Genomic DNA, 24,785 nt, shown 5'->3' with positions numbered 1-24,785 from the left:
CATAAGATTAATCAAGATGATGGTAATTGTTGGAAGTCTGCTTTTATGTGTATAATGTTACTAGTTTAGGTAACACATTGTTCTTAGCTGCCATATGAATGATTTATTTAAAGCAACTGTAGAATTACTTCTCACATTGGTACCACGCTTGGCAGTGAGATTTTAAGTTGTTCAAGTGCTTAAGTGTCTCAGTAAGCCAGGGGTTGGGAAGTCCTTATCTCTCGGGGACACCTGAACCTGAGTGTACCTGCTGCTCATGGGAAGGCTGACAGCACTAGATGGGTGGTTCTCCCAGAGGCGTTACTTTCTGGAAATTCATTCTGTGGAGTAGTTTGTTCCCTTCCCTTCCCTTCCCTTCCCTTCCCTTCCCTTCCCTTCCCTCCCCTCCCCTCCCCTCCCCTCCCCTCCCCTCCCCTCCCCTCCCCTCCCCTCCCCTCCCCTCCCCTCCCCTCCCCTCCCCTCCCCTCCCCTCCCCTCCCCTCCCCTCCCCTCCCCTCCCCTCCCCTCCCCTCCCCTCCCCTCCCCTCCCCTCCCCTCCCCTCCCCTCCCCTCCCCTCCCCTCCCCTCCCCTCCCCTCCCCTCCCCTCCCCTCCCCTCCCCTCCCCTCCCCTCCCCTCCCCTCCCCTCCCCTCCCCTCCCCTCCCCTCCCCTCCCCTCCCCTCCCCTCCCCTCCCCTCCCCTCCCCTCCCCTCCCCTCCCCTCCCCTCCCCTCCCCTCCCCTCCCCTCCCTTCCCTTCCCTTCCCTTCCCTTCCCTTCCCTTCCCTTCCCTTCCCTTCCCTTCCCTTCCCTTCCCTTCCCTTCCCTTCCCTTCCCTTCCTTTTTTCTTTCTTTTCTTTCCTTTTAGATTTTATTTTTTTATTTTAGTGAGAGTGTGAGTGGAGGGGAGTTGCAGTTGGGGAGAGAGAGGGGGAGAGGGAAAGAATCTCAAAATCTCAAGCAGAATCTGCACTGAGTGCAGAGCCCGATGTGGGGCTCGATCTAACGTCTCTGAGATCATGACCTCAGCTGAAATCAGGAGTCAGATGGTTAAGCGACTGAGTCACCCAGGCGCCCCGGTAGTGTTTCTTTTAAATGGCAAAGATCATTTGCATGGAGTTGGTAAGGTAGGTAATTTAAATGGTGAGCAAATAAGTAAAATATCTGAGAGATCTGTTGGCATTCCCCAGTAGGAGAGGATGCACATCATTTAAAGAGCACTTTATAGTCAGTGAGAACTTCCCCCTCACCGTCTGCAGTAGGGAACTGGTGCTGTTACCTCTCTGTCTTTTAACTTGATGTCTTTTTTTTTTTTTTTTTTTTTTTTTAAGATTTTATTTACTTGAGAGAGAGAGCTCAAGAGAGAGCATGAACAGGGGAGAGGAGAAGCGGACCCCTGCTGAGCAGGACGCCTGACGTGGGGCTGATCATGGGACCCTGTGATCACAGCCTGAGCCACCCAGGTGCTCCTGATCTGGCATTTTTGACTTGTGAATTACAGAGATCAGTTGATCTCATAACTTAAATTTACAAAATTATTATGTAGGTGATGTTGTAAATGATGTTTTTAAGAATTTGAGTGTAGAGTTTTGTTGCCATAAACAATTGTTTATTTTGTAAATGATGGGAAAGCCATATCTGAGAAAAGCTAGTGTACGTTTTGGCTTAAGTAGTTCATGCTCATCGGAGTAGGTTGCTTAACGTCAGGACTCTTACGTTTTGATTGCATCTGGATGAACACCCTTGTGCCTGTTCTAACCCTGTAGTGACAATGCGCTCATGTGCTCCTGGGCAAACCACGTCTGTGTTTGTGCCTGCGCTGGCCACCTCATCCAGACCAACCGGAGACTCTGGGCCCTGAGCACTGGGCACTGAGGTTTGCATGCCTCCCAGGGATTACAGGAGATACTCGAGTTATTCTTACTACTTAAAGTCTTACTGAAAACTTGATGTTGGTTCAGAATAAAATTAAATGGCTAATTAAAGTGTGACATGCCCTTGCTTTTCAAATTACATACTGTCAGTTTGTTAGCACTTTATCTTTAAAATGGGAATATACATTTATCTTGTTTGGGAGATAGAATCTTTCAAGATCTAGTGTCTGATGACGAGGTAGGAAGGAGGAGGAGAAGCACAAAGCTCCTTGTGATGGGAAGTTGGGTACAACCGGTTCTGTTCGAGGTCCAGATCAAATTCATCTTTTATAGGAGCGGCCATTCATTCTTATTTTACATTTGATTTTATTATGATTTACATTCTTAAAGTTTTATCCAGTTTTTAAATTATTAAATTTATTATTGATTTTTCTTCACATGAAAAAATTGTATATTGTTAAGGTACTCAAATCCAAATCCATTTTATATGAAGTATCCTGTGCACCCCTGTGGCTTTTTTTCCCCCATCTCCAAACTTAGTCTGTGCCATTGGTTCAAATATTAGTTAGAGAATATCTTGTATTTTTGTCTGTTCTGTCATTTAATTCCTGTTTTGATTGGCTTTTTTTTTTTTTTTTTTTTTTTTTTTAACACAGAGAGCACTTGGTGGGGAGGGGCAAGGGGGGAGAGAATCTCAAGCAGACTCCATGCCCCAGCAGGTAGCCCAACATGGGGCTAGACCTCATGACCCTGAGATCATGCCCTGAGCCAGAATCAAGAGTGGGACACCCAACCACCTGTTGGTGGTGCCCCATTATTAGCTCCTTGGCTAGGTGGTGGTATACTTAATATAGGGCCCTTTAACCTTGTTTTCCTTTGTGTAAGTGGTTCCCATCTTCTTGGTCACCTCCCCACCCCTCTTCCAGCTTGATAATTCTGATCCAATTAGGCCATGGTATTCACATTTTACCATATGATGCACTTTGGTACATAAACCCTCAAAGGCAAGCTTACTGGCCACCTGGTTGGTGAGGTTTGTACTACTGTGTTTCATTTAGTGGTGACCTTGTTTGTACAGTACCTGCTGCACTTGCATTTTATTATAACTATTGTCACTTCAGGTATGAAACCAAAGGTATAGGAGGAGTTATATACTTAAGTTTGCATTTTTTTGATTCTTAGAAAATAAGAATTGTTTTAATTTGATTTATTCTTGAGTGTGCAAGCTTTTTTAAGCTCACCCTATTTAATTTCTGAGGGTCTATAAAATCAGTATACAAAAATTTCTATATAGTTACAGAAATGTTTAATTCTAAATGTCTGAAAAAAAAATAAATGTCTGTACAATTAGCTTGTGTACACACACAATGCAGGACAATCTCCAGAAGGGCACCAATCAGCTGTATAGCTAGGTACCAGTTAGCTGAATTCCTATATTTCAGTACTAGAGATTACTGACATAATCATTCTTGGTCATCATCATCATGGCTTCTTTGAGAATATATGTAGGATTACATTTTTGGAGAACTTTCAAAATGCTCAGATAATTCAAGGAGAATTACTAAATCTTAAAAGTATTCTAGTTCTTATTTAGGCTGTCTTGGTAATAAAAGATATACTAACAATTGACAATATTTATTAGCTATTCTTGGGCTAAGTTTGGCAAAGTTCTTTTAAAAAGGTACCAAAAACATTAATTTAAATATTTATTTGGACAAAGAATTTGTTTTTGAAAAATTTTCCTTTTATAGCACATCACAGAGTTAGAAGCCTCTTTATGAAGTTTAACAAATGTTTCTGAATGTCAGGTTTAATTGTTCTCTCCTCAGCCTCTGGGTTCAAGGCCACCCTGGCCAGTGGTCACTCCCATCGTAGGCTTAGCAGTATGACCAACATGTGCTTCGTATCATGTCAGATTTTATTTATCTAACACTTATTATATGCCACTATCATGCTGGTCAGTAGGGCCATTGGTTAACATATTATTAAGGTAATTTCAGATAGTGGTAAGTTCTAAGAAGAAATAGGCCGTGAGGGCCTATTTGGGGGTGGGTAGGTACTTTATTGGGGTTGGGAAAGCTGGAAAGAGATAAAAGAGTTTTCATTGGGAGAGCCAGGGATTGGGCTGTGGATCAGCAAATGAACACTGTTGGAAGGCTGGCAGAAGGCTAGTGGATCTAGCCGAAGGAGGAGAGGGTATGGCAAGAGGTTGACACTGGAAGAGTTTGGGTTTTATTTTGAGTGCAGCGGAAGTGACACACAATGGGATTTCTGTTGTTGATTCCTTTGACTGTCCTGTGGGTTTGTGGTTTGAAATGGGGGAAGGATGCAGACTAGAAGCAAGTATACCTATTAGGAGGCTATCTCACAGGCCAGGTAAAAGACTTCATGGACATGAGTGAAGAGAGCATTGAAATGAAGTCATGGTCTGATTTGGCCTATATTTTGGAGGGGGAACCGGGAAGACCTGTTGATGGAGTGGATTTCAGATGAGTGAAATGGATTAATCAAAATTGTTTCCTTTTTGATTTGATCATCTGGATGAATTAAAGAGATGGAGATGCCTTGAGGAGGAACAGGTTAAGTGGGAGATACCTAGTAGAGATCTGAGTGAAGATGTCAGGTGTTTAGCTTGGAGGTGGTGGTGGGGGAGGTCTATCCTGGATACAACTTGGGCGTTGTTACCGTATTGGTGTTACTTAACCCCAGGGTTGGATGAGACCATTCAGGGAGAATGAGCATAAATGAGAGAAGTACACTCAGAACCAAGTCCCTTGGGATGTGCCAGCCATGTAGAGGTTGGCCAGATATGAAGGAAGAAGGCAGAGAGACTGAGTCTCAGAGTTTGGGAAGAAGAAAAAATGGAAAGTCGAATGAGGCTTAGTGAGAAGATGGTATCTGGAGAGGGTGGGTGTGGTCACACTGATGATATTGAAAGGTCAGATGAGAGGGGTAACCATTGGATTTGGTGAGATGACAGCAAGGCAGTGGAGGGTGGAGCTTGGCCCTTGAGCCACAGTGTTCTGCTCCACCATTCAGCAGTGTTGTAATCTTGCTGATTTACCTAACTTCACTAAGTTCTAGTTTCTTCTGGAAGTTAGGTATAATTACAGCATCCATTATCCTGCAGATTAAACAAATCAGTACACAAAATGCACTTAGATCCAGTGACCTGCATTAATCATAGCTGTTAGCCATTACTGTTAAAGTGGTCTTTGGTGGCCCTGTAGAGAGGGAATTCCTATGTCGGATTTACCTTGCTGTGGAAACGCCTCCTCACCCCACTCCACAGACATACAGCACATTTCAGGGGAAGGGTTTGACTTTGAGAGGCATGGTTCCCACCAAAGACGCTTTGACATTACATTCTGGAAATGTTCATGTTTGGTGAATGCTAAGGTCATATATAAATCCTACCTTTGAAATTTAATCTTTTTTTTTTTTTTTTGATCAGTAGAAAAAGATTACGCAGTATAGCATAGGTTTTATAGTCAAACAAACTTGGTTTTGTTTCTCAGCTCTACTAATTATTAACTGTGTCTTTGGACAAGTTATATCTTCACCTAGCCACCTGTAAGGTTACGTTGATTATGTTACTACACACTTCTCCAGGTTTTAAATAGTTTAGGCAATTGTATGCAAAGGGTCTGATATTGTTTGTGGCGTAGGGTAGGCTTTCCATGAAAGATCACTGCAGATCATATTTCAATATTTTCTATTTTCATTGATAGAACTGTCATGTTGTTTTATATCCACTAAAAATGTTTCCAAAGAATTTCAGTGCTGCAAAGGTTTTAGGACCTCAGATACCCTTGATGCTCTGAGGAATGGGTTTGCCTTTAGTGGCATTCCTGGTCTGTGCTGGGGGTGGGGGGTGGAATTTTTCTGTCACCACTGCCTTGGTCTTACTAAGATCTCTTCCTGGGAGCTGCTTTGTGAGAGGCACATGTGGCGATCCTCCTGGCTTTAGGAATTTCAAAAGGATTATTTTCTTCCTAGAAGAGTTGTCACTAAGGAGACCATTGGAAACTAGTAGGAACGTGAGAAGCGTTCCAACTTTTAGCCACACGGAGGACTGTATTTCTGGGTCCAGATGCTGCCTGGTTTGGTTTGGTTTGGTTTAAAGCTATATTATCTTTTGAGAGTTTTTGCCTAGTATTTTGTCTTTTTAAAATTTGTCTCATTTTGCTGTTAGAATCCAGTAGTACCAAAGATAGGGATCGTAGCTGAGCCTAACCCAGTGCCAACATGTGGTGGTCACTTGAAAGATGTTATTTGAGAGAAAATAATGAACTGCCTCAGTCATTGCCTTTTCTGTTCCTCTTTGGTCTGAGTGTGTAATTGTATGAAAGAAAAACACAAAAGTTTAAAAAAACTTTTAGAAAGTGTGTTCTAAATAGCTGTCTTCAAATGCTTTTTCTCTTTGTTCATTTTTTTCAGTTTTATTGGATAGTTGTTGATTTAAAATGTATGTAATTTTCACCTTAATACGTTTTGAAAAATGAATGTAATTGAAAATATTGTTTCAAAAGGGTGTTTTAAAGAAAAAAGAAGTAGTAAAAGAGCACCCAAGAATATATGAGATGGAAGATACAAACCAAAGACAAATGATGCTGCCTCCTATTTACCGTCAAGGTTCATTTGGATAGATATATACTGGATCGGGGAAAGTGCTGGATAAAAATAGTGCTTCAAGCCCAGTGGAAATCTTTCATTCCTGGAAAAATACAGGATATATATTTTAAAATCTTTTAACAATATAATTTATCAATAAATTTTATTTCCTACAGGTATAATGTGAATACAGATTTTTATTGGTTTTAAAAAGTTTATATTAAATTGACAGTCCTATGAGGGAAGGATATAATATTATGCCTTGGTTTTTCTCAAAGTGTATGGTTTACAGAGTCTTACAGTATAAGTAGCTTACAGGAATTGTGTTCTAATTATTAAGAAATTGAGTCACTAAATACATTTAAAATTTGTATGTTAGCTAGCCATCATATCTTGTTGAGGGGCCTTAAGGAAATGATCAAGCAGAATGCAGTCATCTTATTTAAAATGCATTTAAATGTATGAATAGACCCAGAAGCAAATAACCTAGCAAGATATCTGCTTAGTGTCCAGCAGCCTTGCAGGAGTTAACGGTAAAATTTATCAGACATCAATAGTTTATTGAAGAAATACTCCTTTTTGCTTCATAATTTGCAGAAGGCTACAACTGTCACTCATGATGTACTGCCTCTTGGAATTAGTCAATAGAGCAAACAGCAAGAATTGCTGTGGGCAGAAAATAAGCACTGTAATCATGACATAACTGGGGTCAGTGATTTATGGATTTCAATATAGTAGTAGCTGCATATGATTGAAAATTTACTAGGTCACTAGTGCACCAAAAATTTTATTCACAGCCTCCAGGCATCTTTTGAAATGTGCAACAAAATAAAAACCTCTGAACCTGTTTTGACACTGCAGACTCAGTGGATGACACGCCAGCCCAGTGAGTCTCATTTAAATGTAAATGTGTCATAAACTTTTGTACCATACTCTTTAAAAACATCAGCTACTTGAAGGGATGATGTATGTGAAGCTGATTTACATGTTGAAGTAGTAAAATAGGACCTTTTTATAATCAAGCTTTAAATTCTTTTATTTTAAAGTTGGAAGCTGAAGCCGTTCCTGAAGTATCTGAAAAATATGAAATTAGTTCTGTTCCCACCTTTCTGTTGTTCAAGGTAAGGATAAAGATGGCACAAGAGATCCTGCATCTGTCATGGGCCGTGGGGCTCTGTCTTGGTTCCTTTACCCTCTCCCCTGATCCCTAAACATTTGGCACTTGGTTGTTCCTGGCCTTGCGCCGCCTTCATGTAGTCTCCTTGTTTGCACTGATGCCAAAGGTTGGCCTGGGGATCCTGCAGAAGTGACGTGTGCTCTGGAGGTCCAGCAATCAGAGTTGAAAGTTGTAGAGAACAGTCTAGATATTTGTCTGTAGATCCAAAATGTTCCCTGAGTTGGGTAAAAGTTGGTTGCTTAGGGCCAGTGCCTGGGCATAATGGAACATGTGGCTCGTCCTGCTTTGATTAATGACTCTCTTAGGAAGCAGGTGCAAATCTGTGCTTCAGGGCACCCCAGAGTGTTACCACGGTTCCCCCCCAGTACCGCATTTATACTTAGTAATAGATTCATCCCTGTGAGGGTAGGGAAATCTTTTCTGTTTTAGGTTAGACTTTGATTTGGTTTGAGTTTGAGGTATAGTGATGTTTTCCTTGTATGTTTCTTTCCCAAAAGGGGGGAAAAAGACAATTATGTATTTAAAATTGAGATGCATCTGGCAATTGGTAATCAGGTTTTTAAAAACATATCTAATAATAGCATTGACCCCTTTAAAAATTGGCTTGTGCTATGAGTTCATCTTTGTTATAATTTGGGAGCTTAAAAGAGATGATGAAAAGCTGCTACACATATTATAAATGACTTTTTTAACTTCAGAATTCTCAGAAAATTGACCGATTAGATGGTGCACATGCCCCAGAGTTGACCAAAAAAGTTCAGCGACATGCATCTAGCGGCTCCTTCCCACCCAGTACTAACGAGCATCCTAAGGAAGATCTCCACGTTCGCCTGAAGAAATTAACTCATGCTGCCCCTTGCATGTTGTTTATGAAAGGAACTCCTCAGGAGCCGCGCTGCGGTAAGAAGCTGCTTTCACAAAGACACACAAAATGGGTGCTTCACCAGCGCAGGGTGCGGCCCAGTGCCCGTCTGTTCCCGCTGTACTGTTCATCTTATGCTTGTGTTGAGATAACTAGAAAATCAGGAAGGTCGTAATTCCCACTGGCATTCTGTAGTGAAGTGATGAGAATTAGTTTGCACCACAGACACAGAGAAGGTTGGAACCCAGAGGCATCATAGAAATACGTGATTGGAGGTTTTTGCTTTATATACATAAGTACCCAAAGATGGGGAGGCTGCTCAGGTCACCTCGAAGCGGAGTTGGGTTTAGATTCCAGCCACCACGTGTTGTCACCCGAATGGGCTTTTGTTTCCTCAGTTCCCTTTGCTATTAACAGTTTCCTGTCTGTCTTGGCAGTCTCTCTTTGTTCATGTAGTCCAGATTCAGCAGTTTAAAAATTGACAGACGTTTGGAGGCATTCCTGTGTCTCCCCTGCACTTTTGCCTTCCATTTTGTTCTATTGTTTATTGGTGCTAATAATTGAAAGATTCAGAATTCTGTGGCTTTATAGTCACTCTTATTTTCTATACATATATGCTTGTAATTTTGTCCTTAAGTGAGTTTTAGAGTTTATTTGACCCCTCTGGTATTGGGTTTATGGTTATTTTCTTTTTACTATGCCTAGTACAACATTATTATGCTTCATAATTGAGCATTTAAATGCCTTTTGATGATGCTGTTGAGAATCTGAGAGTATTTGTTTCAACTGTACAGTAGGGAGTTTATTAAGATAGGTGGCAGTAAAATTCAGTGTGCTATTGATATGATTACTGCATGTCCAGTGTGACTTTATAAAAATAACTTAGCTTCCAATGTAGATTTAATTGTAAATTCTTCTGTGTGTGGTTAGCAAATTACATATTAGTTTGTGAAAGTCTAGTTTTAAAAATAGTTTTGGGTGCCTGGGTGGCTTAGGCAGTTAAGCATCTGCCTTCGGCTCAGGCCATGATCCTAGGGTCCTGGGATGGAGCCCCCTGTTGGTGGGGCTCCTTGCTCCAAGCGTGCTTCTCCCTCTCTCTCTCTCCCCCTCCCCCTGCTCATGCACACACACGTGCTCTCTCTCAGTCGAATAAATAAAATCTTTAAAAAATTGTATAATTTCATGTTGAGTCCTATCTTAAAAAGATTAAGAAATGGTTCCTTTTCCCCTTCAGTTCTACTTGAAAAATGTCCTTGCTAGTATTTGTGTATCAGATAATGCCTATTTATATGTCAAAAACCTAACTTAGTCTCTACTAGAGTTGACTCCAGATAGCAACAGTGGTCTCTGTGGTGGTTGTTTTTAATAGGAGTTGCAACTGGTTTACTTTCTCCTATCAGGCAGGAAAATAATTTCTGGTACTTTATGTGGTGACCTGATAACAGGGACTGACGACATGAATCTGATAGGTTTTATTCAGTGTCTTCCTTGACATCTGAAATGCAGCTGACCTACTGTCACGTGGATGAACCTGTATGATGGGTTATACACAGTAAACCTATGGTAAAACCAACAGAATATTCTCTCCTTTGGAATTGAACAGGAGCATTCTCTTACTCCTTCCTGAATGATAACCTAACAATAGACTGGCAGGTGACAAAAGTATAGTTTTGGAAAATGTGCTAAGGCAGAAGGGTAGGCAGCGCACTGGGAAGCAGGGTGGCCAGATGTCACGGCCGGTGAGTCAGATCCTGACACCACCTTATGCTACCTGCCCCAGGGGCTTAGATCCAGGTCAGGAGCCCTCCCTGTACCTGCAGTCCTCCCTTCGGTGGTGGTGTGGTTGGAACCAGTCTTGGAAATCCTTCTCAGATCAGATGTTGTATGATTATTCAAATACGTTAGAATTGCACTTAGAAATAGTCATTTTTCTGCTTACCTTTTATTTCATTAGATTTAATTTGTGGTGTATTTCTAGCAATTTGTATGTTAACTATCTGCCATTTAGAAGACTATAAATAACAAGGTAGAATAAAAAAAAAGCTTTACAATATGTCAGAACAATCTGAAAAACAGTATTATAGACTTTTAGATAATAAAAGACATAATTAGGGAATTCAAAAGAGATTTTTAGATATATATTATTTAAGTTATAGTTTCATTCCAAACAAGTACTTGCTTTATAGTTTTTTTTTTTTTTTAAAGATTTTATCTATTAAAGAGATTGTGGGGGGGGGGCGCGGTGGGCAGGGCTAATATCAAGCAGACTCCCCTACTAAGCACAGAGCCCAACATAGGACCTGATCCCAGGAGCTTCAGATCATGACCAGAGCCGAAATCATAAGTTGGACACTAAACTGAGCCACGCAGGCTGCCCCCATTCTTCATAATTTTTATGACTACATTTTTAACAGGCTTTTCTGTTTCCTGATACCTTGTTTTCTATAACAACAGGTCTTTCTGTCAAATACAGTAAATATGTGACATTTGGTAAATAGATCATTTTAGAATGTAAGTATTCTTTAAAAAAATATCTACTTAAGGATCAAGTAGGAGATATTTTTGTTGTGATTATACCCTGCCACTTCCTTTAGAGCACCCCCGGCTCTGTTTTCCCCCTTCTCTGTGCCCTGCTACACACTCTTTTCATCTCTAAACTGTTCTCTTATATAGGAACATACTTGACTTTCACCCTTGTCCTTTCTGAGCCTGCTTATTGAAAAATAGGTTTTGTTCTTGTGTTGGCACATTAGAGACGAGATGTAGGCAAAGTCTCCTTAATAAAAGAAAGCAGTGACCGTCGGTGCTCATGAACACGGCTGGCCGGTGTTTCCATATTTTGTGCAGAATTCCTTTGGAAGGCCCTTCCGTCAGGAGCACCCAGTACCCCTGCTAGGCTACCGTTGTGGAGTAGGACTATGGTGATTTTTGGTTAGCTGGCCCCACCTTGTTTTCAGTTAATCAAAAACCATGAATGAATGACATTTAAATTTTCCCTTAAGGAAACCTTGAAAGCCATATCAGGATCTGCTGTGGAGCTGGCTGGGTCTCTGCCTGACTCTCGCGTGCCTCACACCCCGTCTTCATTGCTTTTACTTTTGGGTTCTACCAGCAGAAATGTGTCGTGTATTATGAGCCTGACACGTTGATACGGTGTTAGTTGTCAAAGAATTAGATTATTCTTATTCTATGTTCCTCAGGAGGACAGGAAAGAGAGGGCTCTCATGTTTTAGGCAGATTTTCAAGAAGTACCGAAATGTACATCTTTTTAAACAGAATGTTAAATCCTTGAACATGCAGGTTAATTAAGTTATTTGGGAATTCTTGTATCCACTTCAGTTAACAAAGCTTTTAGCAAAGCAAAGGGTATTTGAACCATGGGACAGACCTTTCTTCTGCAGTAAAAGTCATCTGAATGGGGTTTTCTTTTTTAGATCAGACACAAGCATTGTAGGTTCAAAAGTGGGCTTCAGGGTTTTATCGTGACTAGATAGTGATGAAATGGCCCAGTTAGGTGTACTATTCACGCCTCCTGTCATGAATACAGACAACTGCAGACTGAAATACTGGTTCTCTGGCAGCTAAACATGATTTTTCCACTTGTAAATATTTTTATTGCATGCATGCATTTTTCTTTAAAAAAGTGTGTAAATACTGTGTTATTGGAAGGAAGCTTTTTCACTCTTTTATCCTTAAGCATAACATTTCCAGTCTGCCACTTTAACCCTTAAAAACGAAACATTACCCATCAATCTTTCTAGTCTGCATGTAATTGCCTAAAGCTAAGAGAAAGCTTTTCCTCAGCCAGTTACAGTAGAAATGAGTTAATATATTGGCAACAGAATAACCATCAGCAATCAGCCGTTAGCTGTTTACTAATGAACTCCCAGATGAATGAAAAAAATTTCAGAATCAGTGTTTTACTTCAGGCTGTACATGAACTTAACACTTGAGTTGTAGGAAAAGCAACTTATATGCTGTACAAATAAATACCAGTGCTTCATCTCAATAAACTGTGGATCTGAAAAATGTCTGCAGCTCAGTAATACATCCAGGTTTTAATAGTAAAAGTGCTTTTGCATGACATCAAAGTGAAGACTATTCCTGCAATTAATCTTATACTAAATTTTATGATTTGATTTTATTTCAAAATACTTGCTGATGCTGTGAAATCCTACAGGAATTTTGCACCTAAAGAATAGGTAATTTTCCAGTGAATTATTGACTACCTTTAAAAAGAAGGATGGAACGTGAACGAATGGATTGGTACAAAGTATTGAAAAACAATTGGGAAGAATTAGCTTATGGAAAGAAAAATATCCTCTTTTCAGACAAGACTAATAGATTTATAAAAGACTGATACACTTATTCTTCAGTACTAATGTGATAATAAGAAAATGATGTCAAAAAAGTACAGGACAAAAATGTGTCACAAAAGTATAATAAAATCATGGAACATAAGAGTGTCACTACAGTGCAGTAAAAAAAAAAATCACATTACATACTTTGGGGAATGTAAATAGTTTTTAAAAAGAGACTGTCAAGTTATGGTACCAGATGAGAAAGAACGCTGGTGGTCTGTTGACAGTGCCTATATAACAACAGACAAGACAGCTTTGAAATTCAATGTACCAGTTTCAACTGCAAGAACACATTCCTCCTTGAGTTTTAATGTATTCTATTAAAGATGGTAAAAGACTGGGAAGTACTAAAACAGGCACACAGGACTTAGTAGTACAAGGGCAACAGAAACCAAACAGTCGGGTTTCCAGTGTGTGCAAGGAGTGGTTATTGACAACTGGTGTGGTGATACTTAGAGAGTCACAGTCAGCATAACTGGGGAGGGGCTCTCTGGGGCATCCAGGTCAGTCCCCTGATGGATGGGGAAGTGCAGGGAGGTGAGGTGGTAGTTCAGGGCTCAGCTCTTGGTCTCCCTGGTGGGTGGAGTAGGTGCCAGGGTTTTTGGGCCAACATTATTGATCCTACGATAAAAAGTATGCCTGAATATTAAGAAGTGCATTGACAAATATACATAGACTTTTAAAAACTCACAAGTGTGTTAAACACTAAGCCATACTTGAACACATGGTATAGTTCAAGGTCACATAAGGGGTTCTTGCAATTTTTTCTCTTTACATACTGTGTCGGCGTGCAAATTAACGGGTGAAACAGGCAAACCCTGTGGTCAGCAGCTAGTGTGCGCTGTGTAGGAATTTGAAATCATGGGTATGAGAGAGAGAAGCTAAATTCTTGATTTTCTTTTTCTTACACAGGTTTCAGCAAGCAGATGGTGGAAATCCTTAACAAACATAATATTCAGTTTAGCAGTTTTGATATCTTCTCAGATGAAGAAGTTCGCCAGGGCCTCAAAACCTATTCCAACTGGCCCACCTATCCCCAGCTCTACGTTTCTGGAGAGCTTATAGGAGGACTTGATATAATTAAGGTTAGAACTGAGAAGTCTGTATCTGGTAAAGCATTTTCATTTACAGCACACTTTTCTAAGTGCAGTAATGAATCTAGAGTGTAAATCCCTTAAGAATATTTGTATTTATGAATATGAACCTGGAATAGATCCAATTATTTCTGATGAGGTTGTTGATATTCTGTATTACTGTATGATTCTGGAGATTTCTGTTGTGAATGTTTTCTTAAACTTACACATGTGTTTATTTCAGGAGCTGGAAGCATCCGACGAACTAGATACAATTTGCCCTAAAGCTCCCAAATTAGAGGAAAGGTAAGTGTATTCAAAGTTTCAAATAGTCTGCCATTTATTACTTTAAGTATATCTCATAATTCTTGGTTTTTGCATTGCTTTTTCCATATAGAAGTCGGGGATTTGTTTTTGTATCTCAAGGTCATAAATAGGTTGTTTGCAGTCAGACTAGCCATGAAAACTTGGGAAGGTCTCATTTGCACTGGAGAAATTTTTACACCAAATTAAAGATTAGGTGGAGGATATTCTTCGTTATTTATAGAAATGTCATTGTGTCAGTGGAACAACTCAAGTTTACTTCTTTCTCTGTTTCGGAGCTGGGATCCAGTGGTCCTGGTCCTCAGGTTTCAGAAGCAGTCGCTGTTCGTGGCATCATCAGAGTACGGAGTGTGAGGGGTGCCTAGTGTGAGGAGTGCAGGCTATGTGTGTGTTACATGTGTAAACACTTCAGGGTTTCACGCTGTCTTTTTAACCATGATAACTTAGAATTCAAGGAGATTTTGGAGCTGTGAAATTGGTCTTTGTTTTATGAAGGATCTCAATCAGCTTTTAAAGATTTTGTCTTATGGAAATTTTGGACTTTGGCCTGTAGGGAGGCTTAAAGGGATTTTTATTGTAATAAATTTGAATTAATGTAGAGGTTTAAAGAATTTATTTTGAAATACATCAGCATATCAGCCATTCATAGTTGGGGCTTGAGTCTGTGAGGTGAAATTTCCTCTTGTAATTTTATCACCATTCAGCATTTTGAGAATCTCTTGAAGTGTTTAATAATAAATAGCTCATTTATTTATCCTTGATTAGTAAATAGTATCCCATATATGTCATACTGACTTGTAAGTTCCACATTTTCTCAAAAGATTTATATCCTTTCCTGCCTTTTTGATAGGACAGTGATGCTTCTAGTACCTTTGTTGACTCTAGGTCCCCAGTTGTGTTTTTTTAGGGTTGGGGGAGGGGTAGAGGGGAGAGGATCTCAAGCCCACTCCACACCCAGTGCAGAGCCTGATGCGGGGCTTGATTTTGTGACCCTGAGATCATGACCTGAGTGAGACCAAGAGTTGGATGCTCACTGACTGAGCCACCCAGGTGTGCCCCCAGTTGCATTCTTTGCTGTATAACCTGAGTGGCTTGTGGAAGTTGTATAGCCTCAGGAGTTCGCTGGGCTTTGTGTGTGCTTACATCTGCTTTCAATCCAGTTTTCTGTCTTGACTACACTTGCTGTTGTTTGTGTCTCTGTCTTCATCAGATCTCTCTTTTCCTAATGTGGTGTGTCTATTTCCTTGTGGCCTCAGACACCAAAGATAACTGGCTAGAGTTACAGAGAGATCTTGTAGAGAGATATATTCATTGTGTTTTGTGTAATCATTTAAAGTGCTGCCAGAGTGCATAGAGCCAGAGCTGGAGTTCCTGGGTCTGGCGATTGTCTCTGTGGGTGGGACAGAGGGACTTGTTTCGGTTTTCTGGGTCCAGATTGTTGGGTTACTTTAGGTGACTGATGACAATTAGCACCATATTCTTTTCTTTTTCTGAGAATCAACCCAGCGTACTCTCTCCAAAGTGGATGTGACATAGCTGTGAGCGTGAGTTGTGGGTTTCATTTGTGATAACTTTGTTCTCTGAGGAGGTGTTGAGCTGTGAGAGTGACCCACAACACCAGTGGGAGGAAGATGGGGTGACTGACCACCATGGGGCTCAGAGGGTCTTGGGTAGCCCGTGTCCCGATGGGGACTGTCCTGAGATGGGTGACTGAACTTCAGGCTATATGCAGATGCTCCTGACAGCAAGTTAGAGCACGGGGTTTGAAGGCTTGTAGAAAATGGGAAGCACAGAGTTAGTATGGGAGCAATTGATTTGAATAGCTGGTGTTGGTTGGTGTTCCAGCACTTGACAGTTCCCCTCCCGGCATGACCTCATGGATATCGGGGAGTGTGGAGCTGTGTGCGACCTCATGGTAAAGAAGGCAGCACACAAGATCTGGTTTTGGAAGTTGTGGGGGGGCTCTGTATACAGGCCCCTTCTTGAACAATTCCTTATTGAGTTGGTTATTATTATTTTTTTAGTGCTGTGAGTTGATGGGCTTGAATTGCAACTCAAAGGAACATTCGTTGCCTTAAAAGCCATATTGTGTTTTATGGTGGCTCAGGGAGAGAATGAAATAAAGGAAAATGTCAATGCATTTGCTTGTTTAATGCCACTCAGAGCTGTGAACTATCATCCTGCTATCCCTCAAATATGCATGTTACTCCTGAAGCGGAGCAAAAGTGGTGTTTAATAATTGAGCTGAGCCATTTTATATCAATTTTCTCTCTTTAGGCTCAAAGTACTGACAAATAAAGCTTCTGTGATGCTCTTTATGAAAGGAAACAAACAGGTAAAGAACTCAAAAATGGTTTTATTTGTAATTTCTTTTGATGTTAACATCTTCAACAAGGGGACACTTAAATCTTTCTTCCTAGCTGTGGCTAATGAAGCTGTGGTGGCATCAGGAAGTTATCCAGGCCTTAATTGGTGCTTATGGAGATCAAACAAAGTAATCTACATTTTGCTTGACTTTATCATCAACATCTCAGTGGGGTGCATTTCTTTCTGCTGCCAAACTTGGTCAACACTGTTCACTCTGTCCTGGTTCTGTTAGTTGCTATCCTGTCCCCATCCGACTGAGGCCGTGGGCTCGTGTAATGGGCAGTTTGGTCCCAATACTTCCCGAGTAGAGGGAGCCCCAGAGCTCTCAGGGTGCACAGCCTTAGATCATCCTTTAAGAAGTCAGCGATGGAGAAATACACCCCATGGCATCGTGTGTGTTCAGCATGAGTTTGATGAATGAGTAAAACAGTTTGGCAGTTCTTATTTATAATGAGATGGTTCCTGTAGCTTTTTGGATGATGGTACATATTGGTTGTGCATCATTTTGAGTAGCAGGTTTGATAAATCACTCCTACCAACAGTTTGAGCAAAACTGATGATCATTTGTATTTGGACTGGAACGGAGATCTCCAGACACCAGGTTCTGTTACCTGCCTTTATTCTCATCCAGCTGTGGAGGCGGGCAAGGTGGGACAGCATGGCCTGTTTTGGAAGAGCAGAGGCTACAGCCCTGAGAGGCGAGGCTGAGGGGGCAGAGAGACTCGCGTTTACATTCCCTGTTGTCCTGGCGCTGTGCAGGCATTTGGGCCCCCTGCGTAACCTCCCCGGGCTTCACTGGCCCATGTATGAATGGATGGGGTGCTTCACAGAGTCACCTTGAGAATGAGGTTGAGAATAAATAACTAGTGTGAGAGTTAATACAAGTGATATGCTGAAACTAACTAGTTAATATAACTGGTCAGTGTAACTGTTACGGTGAAGGTAATGACTAGGAAACTGGTAATAAAGGTATCTGCATACTGGGATCACTAGGTTAGGACCTAAATTCCTTGACTAGTTCACCAGTTTTATTAAAATAGAGGAAATGAATACTTCCCAGTTGTGATATAGTTTCTATTTATATTTTGTTGGTGATTATTTAAAACAGATTTTTATTTTTAAAACACAAATTTTTCTAGGAGCCCAGCCAGTTTATATATGTCTTGGGAGCAGAATCATTCGTGCTGTTAAGTTTGTGTGGTACCTAGTCTTTTCCACTGGATTGCTGGGATTTGGGGCCTGATAGAAACGTCTAACAGTGTCATCGCCTCAAAAAAATTAAAAAAAAGTCTGGTACTCTGTAATGTAAAGATAAATTTTTTAAAATGGGAGTGACCGCCTAGTTGGCAACAGGAAGATGATGATCCTAATCACTGCAAAAAGGTTAAGTGAGGTGAGGTCATCTGTAGGAGTGAAATGGAGATCAAGACCCGAACTCGGTAAAGCATCAGGGTTCCACTCAGGGGAACCTTTGACCAGAGACTAAGGTTCCAGGGCTCATGCCCTCTCTGGTGGTTAGAGCCTAAAGTGTGCTGTCCCCGTGACAAACATTCCATGGGACCATGCCAGTAGGCTGAGTGGAAAATATAATACATCTTCACTCATTACTGCATTTTTCCCCCTAAATTTAGGAAGCAAAATGTGGATTCAGCAAACAAATTCTGGAAATACTCAATAGTACCGGGTACGTAAATCTTGTTTTCAAATAGTGTAAGAAATTTGACTTTTCAGTATTGCCATTGATGCCTCTCAGTTGTTACCACTGTATCCATGTTTTTATTTACTTTTGCTACAGGTTTTTTGTGAATGCTTTAACTTTGATGGTAATAGGATTTTCTGGCCAGTGTCAACGGATTGGTAACATAAAGAAGCTCATAACATAAAGGGGTTCATTGAAATAACTATTTGTCTACTTTCCCAGAGGAAAGTCCTTAACACACACAAAGATATTTTAGGGAAAGTATATCACAGGTTTTTAATTTTCCTTAAAAAAATTTTTTGATTCTAAATAGTTTATGAGATGGATAAAGCACATGTGAAGGGCGTTATGTGCATCTGAGAAGCGGGGTGAATTAAATTGCTGTGTTCATGGTTTTAATCTTGTCAGTGATGACGCTGCCAGCTAAGAAAATTGCGTTGATTTTTCTGAGTAAAAACAAAAACTTTTTTTTTTCCTCAAAACTCCATATTGTATAGAATTTATCAAATGTTTTGGCTTTTTTCCCCTTATTATCTCATGATAGCTTTTTTTTTTTTTTTTTTTAATATTGTAAGTATTTTAGCCATAGTTTGAAATAGATTAACTAAACCTATGAAGTTATGGGAAAGGTAATGTTTTGAAATATTTAGATATTCACAGGCAGGGTTGAAAGTAGTCAGTTGAGTAGTACATGTTAAATATCACTCTAGGGACATAAAAAGCAAAATGATTGATTTCTTCAAAAGAAGCTTGTGACATTTTACAGAGGAGAGAGTCTAGAGAGTCTTTTGTCGTTTGGCCTCTAGGCTGCCCCTTCCTCACTGTGCCCGAGGACATATGGGAGATGGCTGGTTTCTGGCCATCAGTTACTACAGCCCCCTTTCTCCGTCTTCCCTCTGTGACAGCTCCCTGGCATGATACACGTAGTTCACCTATCCCTAATGAAAGTGTGTCCCCTTGGCGTGTCCCTCCGCAAGGTTGTGATGGTACGACAGCATTGGGCCATTTCATTTCAGCTCATGTGTTTGGTGGAATGTCTCTGTAACTTTACCTCTATCCCGTATCTGTCTGATGCTGTTTGGATTTGCAAGTCCTGGTTATCCCAGAGCAGAGAGGCGGCTTTGGGGACAGATGGAGTGCTCCCAGCTGCAGGCTTCCTTCACAGTCGGCTCTGCCATGAGCAGGGCCTCTTTAGCTTGAACAGAACATCATCTTGCTAAGAGCTATCAGTCTGTGGAGAAGAAGCTCCTGGCTTTTTATTCCTGCCCCCTGCACTCTTACACTTACTTTTCCTTCCTGGCCCTGTGACTCGTGCCTGGAGGGGCTGTGTATGGATTGTACATTGAGGTGTTTGAAGAAACCTTTTTTACAAGGAACTCTTAGGAGATGCCTTGGCGATCATGACGACATTCACACATCTATGGACGTGTGGGCCTGGGCCCCCTTTGGAACCCCCTCGGAGGTTGTTCTGTAACTCATTATTTTCATCACACTGTTCAGGTTGGGATCTGCCTCCTTTACTTCAGTCTGAAGGGAGAGTTCCATTGGATCTTTTTGTTTTAATCTTCTTTTGCTCTTTCAGATATTCCTGTTTTGGTACTTGGTGCTGAATTATCCTGTCATTTTTTTTTTTTTTTACTGTTTTCTGTAGCATGGACAGTTTTCTTGGAAACTTGTCTACTAAGTGAAGATTTCCCTACGATAGTGGTTTTGGTTTTATAGAAACCAAAGTTTATTTTTTATATGTGGCATTCTCTTTGGCCAGTTTTTGGGACCGCACATACACCCAGTGTCCCTGTGGGAGTCCTACATTCATACTCCTTCCTTGACCACCTGATAGTGGCATCCTTCCCAGCAGATATGGTTGGGTTTCCGTGCAGCAGTGAATGATTTTGCATTCATTATACAAGTGGTATTGATTATTCAGCATCCAGCCGTACCACTCTTCCTGTGTACACATATTGACAACAGCATGTGTGTTCTGAAATAAGTTTGTTTTCATGTGAGAAAGCACACCTCCATAAGGTAGCATTTGTTGGCAGTGCAGTTGTCCTGGCTGGTGAGCCTCTGGGCCAGCCATGGGTGTCCATGGGCATCAGAGCTGTTCCCTTCTGCTTCCTGAGCAGCTTCCACTAGGTCAGAAGCAGCAGCCCCAGGGATGAGGGCTGGAAATGCTGTGCCGTGTTAAGGATAGACTTGTGTAAACTTTGGGTACAAGTCTAACCTGGGGGTTGGCACACTGCAGCTGCCACCTACTTCTGTCAGTAAAGTTTTACTGGCACATAGCCTCACCCACTGTCTTCCTTGTCAGGCTGCTGCTGTGCTATGTAGCCCAGTAGAGCAGCTGCAGCAGACTGTGGCCTACAGAGTCTACATGTTTACTGTCTTGCCTGTTCAGAAGAAGTTTGCTAGTCCCTGTCTAACCCAGTGTTGTAGAGAAAAATCCAGATATGTTTGTGTCTTGGGCTGAATTGTTCTGTGTGGTACCAGCAGATTGAGAAGTAAAGTCATGTCCATTTTCCACAGTAAATGTCAGTAGCAACCAGTTTGTTTTTCTTGACAATTTTTAAAACACCAAGTAGGTTTTACAATTTTTGTTTAATAAAACCATTTCCTATTAAAATGTTTTCTCCTTTTTATAGTGTCGAATATGAGACATTCGATATATTGGAGGATGAAGAAGTAAGTTCTGTGTTTTATGTTTCTTGACCTTTGTCTTTAGTTTACTCATTAGGGTCCAATAGTAAGGTTTCAGAGTTCCTGTTGTTTCCATAGGTCCGGCAGGGATTAAAAACCTACTCCAATTGGCCCACGTACCCTCAGCTCTATGTGAAAGGGGAGCTTGTTGGAGGTCTGGATATTGTTAAGGTAAGGTTGGAGTTTATCGGGTACCTTAAAGATGGAAAATATTGGTATGTTCAAAAATTATAATTTTAGGGGAACCTGGGGCTCAGTTGGTGAAGTGTCTGCCTTTGGCTTAGGTCATGACCTCAGGGTCCTGGGATGGAGTCCTGTGTCGGGCTCCCTGCTCTGAGGGGATTCTGCTTCTCTCTCTCCCTCTGTACTCCTACCCCCGCTTATGTGCTTTCTCTCTCTGTCAGGTAAATAAAATCTTAAAAAAAAAAAAAAAAAAAAAAGAAATTATAATTTTGTATTGAACAGTGACTGTGGGACTTCCTTGATTCTTTTCCTTCCTGGCCTCCTATCACTTCTGACCCCATGTTACCATTTCTGTGTCTGTGGTACTGGTTAGAGAACTTTCTCTGAGGTCAGATGTCTGACGTTATAAGTGGAAAATAAGTAGTAGGTAACTGCTTCTAGTTCTGTTTTAAAAGAAGTTTTAACTCCTGTTTTTGTAATGAGAGAGGACTCCAGCCCAAGGGTGAGTGACATCGGCCCTGTGCGCCAGGACGCTTTGTCAGCACAGGCTGCGCAGCCTGTGGTTGTAACTCCTGCTGCCTGTGTTCCCCACTTGACATCACACTTTGTAACACAGTGAGTGAGGCATTTTTCCTAGTAAACTGGCCTGATTCTTGGAGAAGAAAAAAAGGTTTAACATAGTAGCTCTCGAATAGCCCTGAAGCAACAGAAACACGTCTGCATTTGTTATGTTATATATACTTTTTATTTGTTTAAGACACAGACAGTCTTCAAACCCCAGATACTCCCGAGCCTGTTGTTGTCTGAGTGTTTTATCGCCTGTACCTTAGCCATTGCTAACTCTTGGGAAGATAACGATCAATAAATCTCATTTAATTCTAAAGCTGAGCTTCATGGGCCACTTCTTTAGGTCTGTAACAGGATGTTATAGGACTCTTGCTGTTCACCTGCTAAACACACATGTGGAAATTTGCGATACTGGTAACATCTTCCCCTGAGAGGATAGCTGGGGACAGTTCTTCGGTTTTGCCCCTTTGGGCTGTTTCTTGCAGAACTGAGCTCTTCATTTTTCGTCCCCTGGAAACATCAGTGATGTTCTACTTGAATGAGTTCTGGCTGGCCTTTAGGAGCATTGAGGGTATTTTTTGTCGAACGGTTGAATAAAGGAGTCACCCAGTATTCAACGACTCCGCCAATCTAGTGTCGTGAGAAAAAGCGGCTGATGAATAGTACTCCGTGCCCAGTTCACTGGTGCAGAGTATTTGTGCAGAGTGAGGATGTTTGGATCAGGTGAGCTTTCATTAGCTGCAGTGCCGGTTAGGAGGGTCCCACGGCGTTCCCACCGTGTACCTTCGTGCTTAGGCCATCCGCCCAGCCCTGAGATGAGGGGACCCCGAGCTAGAGAAGTGGTGTCACAGCTGTGGAGTCCAGGTTCTGCCTGCGGGCGGCGGGCCTCTCCTGGCCGCCTGCGCTCCGGGTCATGGGCTCAGAAACACCCTGTCTGCTCCTTTAGTGCAGTAGGATGTCTGCTTGCTAATGGGTGACGGTAGGAGAGCTCTAGACCTCGCCGGGTGTTATCTGGATTTGTGTGACAGAATCACACCTGTTAGGGTTTAACCAGAGAGGAGCCAAATGGATTTTAGTGGCTTTATTATAAAGATTGATATTCATGCTGCTTACTAATGACCTGAAAATTTGCATCAAATGAAATGTTTATCTCAAGCTAGAAAGTCTCATTTTCCATTTATTGTCACATTTTAAATTGGATAGCTGTGTTCCAAATTCTGAATCTGAAAGATAGCAGAAAATATTTCTGGATTTTTATATCTTTTTAAAGTGGTTTTTGGCCTTTTCACATACACTTTGTACTAGTACTGTAGCCTTTCCAGCTTGGGTTGGCACCGTGATGCCTGTGTGCCACCCTTGGGCCTGTAGGTGTCATGTGTATTGCACTTGAGTGGACTTGAACATCCCATTGCTGCTTTCTTCCACATTTGTGTTTGCACACCACTCACCATTGTCCCCTATTTACTGCTGTTGTTTAAATAGAAGGAGTCATCGGGTTGCTCGGATTGCCTTGTGCGTTAATGCTGAACGATCTGTTGGTTTTTGAGTGCCTTCTACCTTCAATTTTGTAATCTGATGGCATGCTCAGTTTTTATGGTGTGGTATTTGGTTTCCGTGTGTTGGTAGACTGGAGTTTCAATCCAACACACAGGCTCTCGGATTTGGATGCAATCTGAGATGGTTTGGACCCTTCCATTTTTTTGACTTTACCTATACGTGTTATTTTTGCTTTCTGTTTTTGTTGTTAGGAACTGAAAGACAATGGTGAGCTGCTGCCGGTGCTGAAAGGGGAGAACTAGGGACTGTTATGCTCAGTGCCCAACTGTTACAGGAAACACTTCGTCATGGTGGGGACGCTCACGACTCTGTTTTCAGAGACTGCTGCTCACCCAGTTAGAGTCGGTGTATTCCACAAGCTCGTGCTAAATTCATGTATGTTTTGTTTGTTTTTCACCGAACACAATGCAATAAACATCTTCAAATCCGATTAAAAACACTTGTGTAAAAAAGCTGCATTTCTTTACAGTGATGTTAAATATATAGTAATTAATCTACTTTAAATTTCTTTTCATACTATGTGGGAATGAAGCAGCTGAGAAATAGGCAGGCTCAGAAGATGCAGAAGGAGGGTGATGGCGTCTGAAATGCATAATCGTAGTTAGAACAGCTCATAGACCAAACCAGTGGCTCCCCTCAATGGCCAAAGATCTCCTTACAGCTTGGAAAAATTCATCTGAAAATTTGTTTCTGAAAGCATCCCTGCACATGGCCGTGGTGAGATTGCAGAAGCGACATAGGGCTCTGCAGATTCAGAGACTCATTTCAGAAGGTAGCAGGGGCATGGTGGCAAGCGGCAGCTCAGAGGAAGATGGGTTCTCGTGAGTGTTTTCCTACCCTCATGTGCTTCACAACAGGGAGAAGATCTGGAGGCTGGGGCAGAAGGGGGGCTGGGGCAGAGGCATGAGAGGCTGTCAGTTTGGGTTAAGCACCACAATTTATTTTAATCATTATATTGAAAGCACTGATTTAGCCCTTAAATAGGCTGAGAGCATCCTGAGGTCCATGACAATTTCAGTAGGAGTTTTGATCCTGAATCTCACATATTTACAGAATAGTTGCTCATTAGACCTTTGGGCATGAATTAAGGTGGTGGCTGGATTTGCCTCCACGGCTCTTAGACGTTTTTCAGTGCTCATGACACATGTTCCCTTTATTAGATTTCCCCAGTCTGCCGGTTTGGGTGGTTGAGGCTCCACAGAAATTCTGGAGGTGGTAAGGAAAGAGGTGCAAAAGTCAGCGGCTTCCATGAGAAGAAACCAGAGTGAAGTTAGCCTCTCACCGGGGCACGAGCACCTGGGTGTCCCTGTGTTCCATTGGATTGTGTGGAGGAGAGAGCTGACTTCTGTTGTATGTTACAAAGGGGAGGGGATCCCTGGGTGGCGCAGCGGTTTGGCGCCTGCCTTTGGCCCAGGGCGCGATCCTGGAGACCCGGGGTCGAATCCCACGTCGG

At 41.6% G+C, this 24,785-nt stretch overlaps 1 protein-coding gene across 5 annotated transcripts in view; it reads left to right on the top strand.

Moving 5' to 3' along the window:
- Positions 1–23,769, top strand: part of GLRX3 (glutaredoxin 3) — a 30,782-nt gene extending 7,013 nt beyond the window's left edge. For 4 of the 5 annotated variants that reach the window (XM_072804849.1, XM_072804852.1, XM_072804850.1 and 1 more), the window contains exons 3-11: positions 7,512–7,586; positions 8,341–8,542; positions 13,778–13,950; positions 14,183–14,244; positions 16,540–16,597; positions 18,261–18,313; positions 20,971–21,010; positions 21,104–21,196; positions 23,524–23,769. In XM_072804849.1, the coding sequence (XP_072660950.1) occupies positions 7,512–7,586; positions 8,341–8,542; positions 13,778–13,950; positions 14,183–14,244; positions 16,540–16,597; positions 18,261–18,313; positions 20,971–21,010; positions 21,104–21,196; positions 23,524–23,574 (807 nt within the window). In that variant the 3' untranslated portion in view covers positions 23,575–23,769. Of the gene's footprint in view, positions 1–7,511; positions 7,587–8,340; positions 8,543–13,777; positions 13,951–14,182; positions 14,245–16,539; positions 16,598–18,260; positions 18,314–20,970; positions 21,011–21,083; positions 21,197–23,523 lie in introns of all 5 variants that reach the window. The other variant, XR_012020376.1, reaches the window with a different exon arrangement.
- The last annotated feature ends 1,016 nt before the right edge of the window (positions 23,770–24,785 follow it).

Source organism: Canis lupus, chromosome 29 (genome assembly GCF_048164855.1).
Source record: "Canis lupus baileyi chromosome 29, mCanLup2.hap1, whole genome shotgun sequence".
Lineage (NCBI taxonomy): Eukaryota > Metazoa > Chordata > Mammalia > Carnivora > Canidae > Canis > Canis lupus.
The sequence above is the reverse complement of the archived record's forward strand: the minus strand, read 5'-3'. Positions and strand labels throughout refer to the sequence as shown.